Below are 11,153 nucleotides of genomic sequence, written 5' to 3'. Positions count from 1 at the left end.
TCTCTGTGGAGGTGTTAAGGTGTTCACTGGCCCATAATAGATGTCACAACCTGAATTACTACTACCAATCATTTACACCACTTGTCAAGCAATGCTCCAGCTCTCTGAGCAGCCATGTTGAAACCCTGTGTTTTTGCTCAGGACAAATATCCAAACGACTTACTTCTCTTTCTACATGGCTGTGTTTGGATGTCAGACACACCAGCACATTTTGACCGATGGATGCACTTTTTTATGACAGGAAATTTAAGAACAAGGAACGAAGCAACAAACATTGTCTTGCTTTTTCCAAAGTCATGTTCCCTATATTAATTCCATGTTGTGCTTTATCTCTGCTGGAGTTGGCGCCTTCAGTTCTCAAGCTAATGAGACAAAACCACTTTTTGAGAGGTGTTTGTGCTGAACATACAATCAAAAATGTTTGTCCCTAAAACCCAGGACATCCAATTCCCCTGAAAGAAACCCACAGAGCATTTTTTCAAGCAGCATTTTTACGCTAGCAAGAATGGAGAATGCAGAGAAACCCACTGCCTGCCCACAAATGCGTATGCCCAAACACAAGAGATGCCCACGCAGCTCCTACAAAAATATTGTTTGTGAATATTAGTGATGTTTAAACCAACTTGAAGCGCCTGTTTATGACATCACTGACCAGGGAATTGGCACAGCTTTGCATCTCTGCCACAAATAACTTCAGAGTAATTTCGAAGCTAACAAGAGTTGGCACAAGAGCCAGGCTTTCATAAAGATGTGGAATGAAGCAAGAAGAAGCTGAAACTTCATGTCATAATACCTCTGTGTAATGAATGCTGCCTTTAGAATGGTTACAGATTTCTGGTCAGTGTATCTCCTTCTGCGGTTCATGAGATGTTTCTTCATTCAAGTTTTAAAATAAATAACAGAACTTTTTAATTTGTGCAAGTTGCTAAATATATAGGCTTAAATATTGATGCAGTCAGCTACTTATTCTGTCTGATTTTATAATGTTATAAGAATTTGTTTTCAACTTTTTTCTATTATTGATTGTTTTCATTGTTCCGCATTCAGAAAATAAACAGTTTAAAAGAGGCACGACATATTGGTACATTTTGTCTGTGCAATGGTTTTATGGTAGTTTTTTATGTTATAATTGTTTGTGTTGCATTGTTGTGTTATAAACTGCATTTTCTGTGTTAATTATTGAATTTCTGCCTGTTTTATTTAAATTTAGAATATATTGCAAACTAACTTAGGCTATTTGTGTGGGTCATTGGTCCATAATTGATAAATATACGGTAAAAAATAAACATATATATGCCATGTAGGTCTATTGCAAGAGGTAAGTGCTGCTTTAAATGTGTCCAATTTCAATATGGGACGCCAACTGCACACTGATGTCGTAGAAATGTTAATAAGTTATACAACACATTTGTATCATAATCCCATTGCATTACTTAAACCAAATTGCAACATCATATGTATAATTTAAAAAAACAACGTACAGTAATGCTACAAAAATGAATGGTATTTACTAGTGAGGCGTTTATTTAAGTTTATGTTTCACTTAGTCAACACCAGTGTATTATAAAGCACTTCTTGAGAAATCCATAGTTCTACAATTACATTTTAAATATGTGTGATAGGCTCAGTTGACTCGTGTTGAAAAGGAAGAAGGGAAAGCGATGCACCATCCTCTCTTCAAGGCGCTGTCCAAGAAGTCCACCACCAGTATTTAATGCTGCCTCACTTTCCAGACACTAACCACTCAACTGCCGTCAGAGCCAGCCAACAGAAACTTGATATTTAATGTTTTTTGGGGGTAGCTTTTTCTCCCTCCAAGCTACCAAGAGGGGGAGACACAGCGAAGTTCAGAAGGGTGCCAAGCAGGGACAGAAGAACAGGTGCCCACAATTTCACCTGTCTGGTCAGTAACCCACACACTCACAGCTATATTACATTTCAGCTGTAATTGTTGCCACATTTGCAGCACTTTCTCAGATATGAAACAGCAGCAGTAGACTCCAGGTTTGGATGTGAGCTAATTTCATTGGATGTGATCAGATCCTGACAGAAAATCATGGACAGAAGAACAATCATGTGGCTCTAACAAAGCAGCTCCAACAAGCCCTTCACCTACAGCATATTTAGCCTGCAGCAGGTAAAAACCAGAGCTTCTAAAATCGGTGGTATTATTTTCAAAAGTACCTGCTGGTTGTGCCCTGGCACGGACCCGTATCAGTGCTGATGATGTGGGAGGGGACTTGCAGGTCAAGAGACACAAAATAGCTCAGCAGGCACATGTGATATATTTAGTGAGGCCATTGTTTGTTTTATTTAGGGAGCGAATTGAGGATTTTCCAAACTGCAGGGCCCCTGAGGTATTTTATCAGGTGTACAGTCCACCATGTGTTACACATTAGGGCACTGAGGGGAATGCTGGTTGCAGATACAACCTATAAAATGTTTGGAGTTCGGAACTTCAGAGGACAGGGGGTCGACAATTGCTCTCTTCAGAGCTGGTGCATATGTGGGAAACACTTATATGCAAATGAAACTGCATCACATTACAGCCCAAATTCTCCCTGTCATTAAAGAAAATAAACCTTAGGAATCCACGGGCTAGCAGCAGGTCATAAGAATATTAATGCTTTGGAAATAAATGTTTACTGTTGCAGCCAATGAAAGTAATAAGAGGAAAAAACAGCTTATGAGACCTTAGACTTTACGAGGCATCCCAAACCGAGGTGTTGTGGGAGTGAGGCCGAGAAGAAGCCTGACAGACGGAGAAAGAGACGTCTGTGCAGGTGGAAAAAGTTTACAGTTTCAGAATCGCAGCTCAGTATGAATATTTCATAGTAAAAAGGCCATTTGTTACTTGTAGGTCTGCGACATCTCTTGGTTGTGTGTTGACCTCAGTGATCAGTGCAACACCAAAGCCTGACACCGCATGGGTCTGTCAGAAAGGCTTGTAATGTGGCTCTTGGCTTCATTCATCTATTAACAATCACATTTTGCTGCCAGCCTCTTAGTGTGTGTCTACAAGCTGTAACCCTGCTCTGAATTCATTAATTGTGATGGAAGATAAAAAAAGAAAAAGATACATTTAGCGACAGAAAAAAAAAATTCCTATAAAGATGTATCATTACATATTATATAATTGACATATGACTGCCCAACCCAATATTAAATGTATTGTCTAAGCAAATGAAGTCGAATTTAGGCTTTAACGATGAACGAATTATGTCATTGAACGCAGCAGGCCGGTTTATGCTGCGTTTAAGATCACCGTGTGAGTGCCTCTGTGTGTAATCGTGTATTTAAACGCACCATCTGTTTAAAGTCTGATCAAGAAGTAGATTCAAATCCATACCAATGAAAAAGAACATGTTATTAAAATGATTTTTTTCCGCACGTGTCGATGCCAGTGAAAAGCCCATGGACTCAGTCCGAGTCAATAAGTGCTGACTGTGTTCCCGATGGCGAATTGGAAAATTGCTGCGCTCGGAAAACATAATCATCCGAGCACATCATGACAGCAAACGCCCCTCCCTCGTTATTAATAATAAAGTCAGAAACTGAATCCGAGGCTCCGATGTTTAATTTATTATTATGTAAGCTATTTGAAGGGTGATTGTATAGTAATTGCTCATTAGTCTTGTATATTTATCGCTGCACCTTATGTCAAGGCCAAGGGAATTGTGTGGGCTTCATTCTCTCGTTTCAAGGATCAATTTCAGAAGCAATTTGTGAAACAGGACAGATCAAGTTAGTCCTGACGTCGCTGTGAGACAGCACGGCCTACAGGTGCCACCTCAGGAGCTTTTCACCCGAAAGATGAAATAAATCTTAAGACATTATGTTGACAAACTAATCCATCCTATTGAAAAAGCACTTCTCCTATCTTAGGTCGATCAATTATTGACTTTCAGCTCTAATACCGAGTCCTGTCTTGCGCCTATCGCCTCCCCGCGCCACTATCCACATTAGTGGTGTCAGCGGACGTAATTATACCTACTAATTGCAGATTAGAGGTTTTGGGTCAGTGGGGTCACTTGATAGGACAGACTACTCTTTTCAATGGCGGATAATCATTTCACGTTGCAGCCTAAATGTTTCATGCGGCGGGGGCTCAGGTCCAAAATGCCCAAACAGGCTCGGTGGTGAATATTTAAGGAATAATCCAACAGTTCAGTAGCTGTGATGATGATTTATGGAGAGTTTGGCCCCTGGACGGAGCGGAGCAGCTTAAGTTTAGATAAGCGGGTCACGAAAGGTCCCCACAGCTGGCCCTTAACACACAGCACGAGCGTCTGGAAGAGGGATCTGATATGCGAGGGCCCACTCCACATCATAACACACACGGTTTGAATTCTGTCCGAAACGATTACATTCATGGGACCTTACTCTCAATTTGGCTAGATCTTGAAAGAATGGCTCTTTGAATTTTTTTAAAACGCAAAAATATATATTTAATTATTAGCCAAGCTATGTGGTTTGTAAATAATTATGTTTTGATCATTTTCGGGTTTTTGACCAAGTATACTCTATATAAAAGTGCACGATCATTTCAAAAATTCTAAATTGCAATGTTTTTACTATTCAAATATTGTAACGGGTGCCTTCAGATTTTTTTTTTTCTAATTTAGAATTAAAAGGAAGTCGCTTTATTCATTTGGTACATTTTAGTTTTAAATGTTTAAAACCCACCTGCTACATTTCAAATCTCATATCAGCAAAAAATATTTCCAATAGAATAATTGCCGCTACATTTACATTTTTTCTTTAGATAATTCCAGGTTAAAAACAAACGCGTTTACATGAATCAAACTGTGCCAGCTCTAATGAGAAGCCTGTCCTGTCTCCTGTGTGTCCATACAGGCGCACAGAGGGGGGGGAGTGCGCCAAATTTGTTTGCGGCGGATCAAGGCTCACCGCCTCCACTGCACTTTCTTTATCTTAATTCCAACTTGAAAAGATATAATTATCTAGTTTGAACAGGACTGCTATCAAATCCTTCTTTAGAGGCAGGGTAGGGAAAAGCTCGAGTGGATTGTGAAGCTCTGAGCCGCTCGGTGTTGCCCGAGATAGGAGTAATGAAGTTGTGGAGTCCGGAGATACAAAGGGCATTAACCTCATTAGCATGAAACCTTTTCTTCTAACTATTGTGGGACCCTTTCAGTCCTCTAATCCCCCCTATTTCAAAGCTGGGTTTGTAATAAAGCTTTTAGGTTTTTTTTCTCCAAAGCTAATGGTATTCTCGAAAGATTTTTATTGCTGTTATAATCTATGGGCCGATTAAGAATTCCCTATATGCCCCCCCTCCAAACCCAAACCAAAATCACAAAAACAGCTCGTTTTAGTTTAGGAAACAATTAAACAAACCTCGCACCAGACAACACTGAACTGAATGATTTCACAAGAAAAAATCAATCATAATCCAATTCAATAAATTTGGCAGATTTTTTTGAACGGTGCATTGATTCTGTTGGTTTGTTTGTGTGTAAACAGAAAATAATTTCCTCATGTAATTATATGGTTTTTTTAGTTAAAGAAATACTCTTATTTTCCGGTTCAGTCCAAAAACACTATAGCAGCTTGCAGCATGATGGAGCCTAGAGGACAAGATTTTAAACAAAGATCCCATTTTGCGGCACATTGCAACCTTCCCTTATCGCGTCGTGAGGGGTAGTCAGATTGTACTAAATTATGTCCAACCAAGGCCCCTTGGATCCGTGGATTAAGAGATTAAAGTGGACCACTGGGCAATGCATCCCCTTTCCCCCTCATATTACCCGCATGATAATTGCCCAAACTGATTTGCACTTTCACAAAAGCTTGTGGGGACTCTTTGTAGCTGCAGCGGCGCAGCCCTTACAAAAAAAAATCTGACTGAGAAACAAACGCAGAGCATTACAGGCTGCAGCATTTAGATTTTAAAACCTCACTGTACACTAATCCAAAATGATTCCGTTTGATTTCACAAAATAAAATAAATATAATCGCCCTTAAAGCGCCAGAGGGCTGTTTCAGCTATAATCAAAAGTCTTTACTTTTACTGCGCGCAACATATTGATAAAACTTTATTGACAAAATATTGACAATTACATACTTCTTGGAAGTATACTTTGTGTTAAAATTGTAGCAAACTTAACACAAACACAAAAATTATTTACATTCTGTAAAAGAGGGTTGAACAGAAACATTAACTTTAGCATTTCTGTACATGGAATACGCTCAGTGCTTGTTTTTTTTAACTCAATTCTTGCATTTAGTCCTTCGTGGCAACTTTTCACTGGAGGGAAATCCTGACAGAAGGCTGCATGGGGCCACAGCGACACATTGGTAAAGCTTTAGGTTAAAGGAAAGCCCTGACACCTTCCATTTAAGTACTTTATCTGTAGTCTGATTCACTCTTTTATAAGTTCTTTTTGTTTTAAATCGAAATTCCTTTTTTTTGTTCTATATAAAAAAAAAAACACTTTAACGCAGCACCGCTACTTCATATGTTTTCACAATCACTTTTACACGAGAATCATTAATTAAAGACTGCACACTTTGTAAAAAGGAAGAAGCACGACATCTCTGTTTGAAAATAGAGTTCAAAACAATATTGGTTTTTTTTTTCTTGGTTTGAGAAAAAAAACGTGTCAAATTAAAAAACAACTACCAGGAGAAAAAAACTATACCATGCAATTCAAGTTTTACAAAAGCAGTTTGGTGTTTTGGTATCTTGGAGTGGAAATGTTTTTGTTTTTTTAACATAAAAAAAACCTTCTGAAGTGCAAACGTCCAATATGAATTGGAGAAAAAAATGAGGTGGTGGTAGATGGGAGATTGTAGTGGTGGTGGTCGGTGCGTGGAAGGGTTCAGGTGGTGGGACTGAGACACTGTCAGTCACATTTCCTGGGTCACCTGGATTGACAGACCCACGCAGTGACAGCAGTGCCACATGTCGGGGTTCTCTCACCCTCAGCTGCCGATCCGGAGATTTGAAATGTGACATTGGCTTTGTACCCCCTCACTGTCTCTACACAGCATCCTTTATCCATGTCCCCCATCAGTCAGACGCTCATAAAGTCTTTTTTTTTTTTTTTTAATCGTCCGAAGTGACATCAATTTCTTCTGGGCTCCCCTGTTTAGTCGCCATTCTCCACCGGTTTATGTGATGCGATCCTTTCTTCTTCTGCTGAGACTCCGAGCCCTCCTCCTCCAACTTCTGTCGCTTAAACTTCGTCCTCCGGTTCTGAAACCACACTTTTACCTGGAGAGGAGGAAAAAAAGAGGAAGAAAAGAAAAGAATTGGATCAGTGTCACTAGATAAACCCGCGATTGACCAGTGCGCAAAACCACGCGTAAAAGGGACACATTGTTATTGTAGCAGGGCTTACTGCAAGCAGGCAGCGGTGGTATGGGAATAAAAAAAGCTAAACTGTGAGCTACAGTTAGTGTTCAGAGAGGACACAACCTCCAGAATAAACATGGATTAATGATATTGTCAACCATGCATTTAAATCCTCAAATTAAAACTGTTCTAATATTACTTTAACGCACAAATACATTAAATTATGTTTGGAAAAAGTTTAACATTACATCTAAATTAGGTCAACATTTTTTCGAAATAAGACTATTTCTGCCTGCATGTGAACGTTTAAAAGTAATGAAGTAGTCCCATTTTAACACACCGTTTCACACACTCCTGTAAGTGGTACATCGGGGAATTAACAACATCTAAATCGATAAATTGTCTGTTCTTGCTTTGTCACTCAGCAGCCCCCTTTTTGTCTTTTAAATGGCAACCGAGGTGCATTTAATAAGCCTTCAGTGGGCCAATTAAAGTAGGTGATGGTTCATTTCTCCCTTCAGTCCCTCCAAAGGCCCTGCCGCCCAGAGCAGACGCAGCGGACAAAAGACAGCGGCTGATGGGCTCAAACAGCATCTTAAATATGGCAGGGGGAATTCACTGAACCCGCCTCGCTCTTTGTATCGCCTATCCCATAAAATGGTTAACTGGTTAATTTGCCCTCCATTTTGAAAGGCAACATTCTCCCCCCAAAACAAAGTAATTCAACCCCTCCTAAAATGAGGTTAGGCCTATACAATGACAGTGGATCGGATCCAACAGAAAGCCTCTGTCTGCTATTGACAACATGCAGTTATGGACTCTAGTGTGTACGAACAATGTTGTAGCTGATTATTTAAAATTATTGTTTTGCTTGCTAAATGTCTATTCTTTGTTGTCATATGTTAGGATACATTGTTTTTCCACCAGCTTGATTCAAAAAGCATCCTAACTCACGGTGCCACGTTTAAGACCAAAAATACAAATATCACATAAAGTCCACCAGCCATAATGTGAGGGATGCATATTTCAAATTACTTAACAGTAAAGTGCAAATGGGCCAATTCTAAAGGCAATAATATGATACAACAAGCCAAACAGCAATATATCAATTTCAGAATAAAATGAGCGCGTTGCCCAGGTGAAAGAAAACAGCAACATATGAAGTTTAATGTTAATACAAATATATGTGTTCTTACCTGAGTTTCTGTGAGGCTAAGGCTGTGGGCGAGCTGTTTTCTTTCTGCTCCCACCACGTAATGGTTTTTCTCAAACGCGTGTTCGAGCCGCAGGAGTTGCGAAGGTGAAAAAGCTGTCCGGATTCTTTTGGGCTTTCTGGCCAGCGCGTTGTGCAAAAGGAAGCTCTCTGGACTCGTTTCATTACCTGGAAATGAGCAGAAAACGAGCATCAGTCATGACCTTTCTTTTATTATGTAAGATATTAACATCTCCATAACAAGCAGGCCTGCGCACAGCTAGGAAACAATAGTGTACAGGGGGCAGACTGGAAATACGGCATGATAATAATACCTGAGATGAGGCTGGATATAAGTATAAACATGAGATGATTTATCCAACACATATGCAATTTTAAATGATTTCCTATTGTTGACCTTTTTCATTTTAAATGTGTGAGACAGCATGAAGTAAAGGGATAAAGAAACACAAAGCAGGGGTGTAATCCTGGGCCTATAATTAAATTATCTCAATAGCCTATGTAAACACTGTAACAGGTAAAATTGAAGCAGCACGAACACTTTCCATTAAATAGCAGCTAAAAATGCTTTATTCATTACAGTAGAATGCATTTCTTTAAATTCTTTTAATTTTACTTGTATTTGTCAGGAAAAAAACAAATATTCAAGAATATAAATACCATAAAATGAGCAAACAAAATCATAAAATAATAAACACATTCTCCTAGTCTAAAACACAAGAGGCCAAGTCAACTCAGTTAATAAAATCTAAATTACCCAAACATTTTACACAGGTCAGCCTGAAATAATTAGCATAGATTAAATAAATAGCAACCATAATTGTTGCATTTTTTAAATTTAAAAACAGAAAAGTATTTGTAAATAAAATGTGAGTTAAGTCTTTGCATAAACTGCAGAGCAGCGAGATGCATTAGCGTCGTTTTTATGCATGAATAAGATCATATATCCAATGCTAAAAATAACCTCCACTACAGTGTACAACAAGTCAACATTTCGAGTAATCTTTTTTTAGACTTGAGTAATTTCTCCAAACAGCTTAAGAAGCCACGGCCACAATTCTTTTTTACATTTTACTCGAGATTTTCCTTTTTTTAAATGAAGAAATTCACTACAGGTTCATTTTTTTGCGATTTAATCTGTTAAATAAGTCTCTTATTTTGGCCTGAAATGTGGACATGGTAGGTTTAAAAACAGCTCCCTAAAGCTTGCATATTTTAATTCCTTAGATACTGTCTACTCGATAGAGAGAAGGAAATCAATCCCCAGCCGATCGTGCGTAAAAAAGCCAAACGAAGTGTTTGCATAACTTACCTTGAAATCTGTGACCCAAGTATCTATATCTGTGTAATAACCAGGGGTAGAAAGTTGAAGGGTCCCTTTGCTGGCTTGCAAAAAGAGGGTGCGGACTGTGTGATGAGGAAAGCGGGTGAGCGAGGGCGTGCGGCGGGGCCACCGAATGCACCGGGACGCCAGAGTTCTGCTGATGAGAGACCGCCTCTGCAAACACCAAGTCTGGGTTCGAGTAGACGCCCCTGCCGCCGGAGTGAAAGCCGTTTAGGAAGGGGTTCATCTGGCCGGAGTTTGCATAGCTGAGAGCCGCTGGCCTGATGGGCTCCTCGGTGCGGGACGCCGGTATAGGATTATCCTTCGCCACTAAAGACTCTATCGTAAAACACCTCTTGGGTGTAGGCTGAAACATTGTCTGATAGTCCAGATTCCCCAGTTTAAGGTGAAGCTGTGGTAGGCGCTCTCGCTTTAAAAAATACTCCACACCCAAGGAAGGAGGAAAGTTTTCTGCGCAGTAAATAAGTTTGCAGTGTCGAGAAAGCCACAAAATAAAAAGTGCTCGGCTACTCCCAGACTAATCCATGGATGTGATCGTTTTCCTCGCCGGGTTCGTGCAGGCAGATTTGTTAGTTCATGAGCCTAATTAGCGCTGCAGTCCCATAAACAGCTTCCTCTGAAGGCTGTAATGGCATGGTGATTGGTCGCTGCCGCTGCTGCTCGCCTTAAGGTGGAGAAGGGGAAGACGCTTAAAAAGTGCGTCAATGGGAAGCAGGGGCGCGGAGAGGCGGACTCGAACGCGCAACACGGAACGGATTCGTCCAGAGAGGAGCCCCCCACACGCGCGCACACACTTACTCGCGCGCACATATCTCCAGGACATTTAACACACTCATCTGAACCAGTAAAGCTCAAGGTAGCCTGCTTATTTGCATTTAATGGCTATGACAGCTTCAAACTGATATTTTTTTTAAGGGTGGGTGTGCGTGTAGTGTTAGTATTAGCAAGTGATTATTTTTAATTACGCACAACAATGTTGCGCAAACATCAAATCAACTCTATTAAAGTCTATTATAGTCGAGGCTGCACGCCTGGATAATATTCAACAGCAGCAGATTGATTGGGCTTTATTTATTTCTCAATTTTGTTGTTGTTGTTCTAACTATATTTATGTATTCAATTCTTGTTTCGTCCTTGCTCCTTACAAATTCTTCAGATACGATTCAAATTGAAGAATTTACTTAATTTCTGCAGGGTGGGATCTCAACACTATATAGATCAAGCTTTTGTCAATAATACAGGATAGTGTCAGTCTATTTCAGTAACACCTTCCC

General features: G+C 39.8%; 1 protein-coding gene across 1 annotated transcript; it reads right to left on the bottom strand.

Annotated features, from left to right (window-relative positions):
* Window positions 1–6,046: 6,046 nt before the first annotated feature.
* Window positions 6,047–10,544, bottom strand: emx2 (empty spiracles homeobox 2). The gene is made up of 3 exons (XM_063874210.1): window positions 9,847–10,544; window positions 8,518–8,702; window positions 6,047–7,240 (listed from the first exon to the last, which is right to left on the bottom strand). Exons 1-3 carry the CDS (start codon window positions 10,232–10,234, stop codon window positions 7,073–7,075), a joined length of 741 nt encoding a protein of 246 aa, XP_063730280.1. The 5' UTR covers window positions 10,235–10,544; the 3' UTR covers window positions 6,047–7,072.
* Between the last annotated feature and the right edge of the window lie 609 nt (window positions 10,545–11,153).

Source organism: Eleginops maclovinus, chromosome 22 (genome assembly GCF_036324505.1).
Source record: "Eleginops maclovinus isolate JMC-PN-2008 ecotype Puerto Natales chromosome 22, JC_Emac_rtc_rv5, whole genome shotgun sequence".
Taxonomy (NCBI): Eukaryota; Metazoa; Chordata; class Actinopteri; order Perciformes; family Eleginopidae; genus Eleginops; species Eleginops maclovinus.
This window is presented reverse-complemented; position numbering and strand designations above follow the sequence as displayed.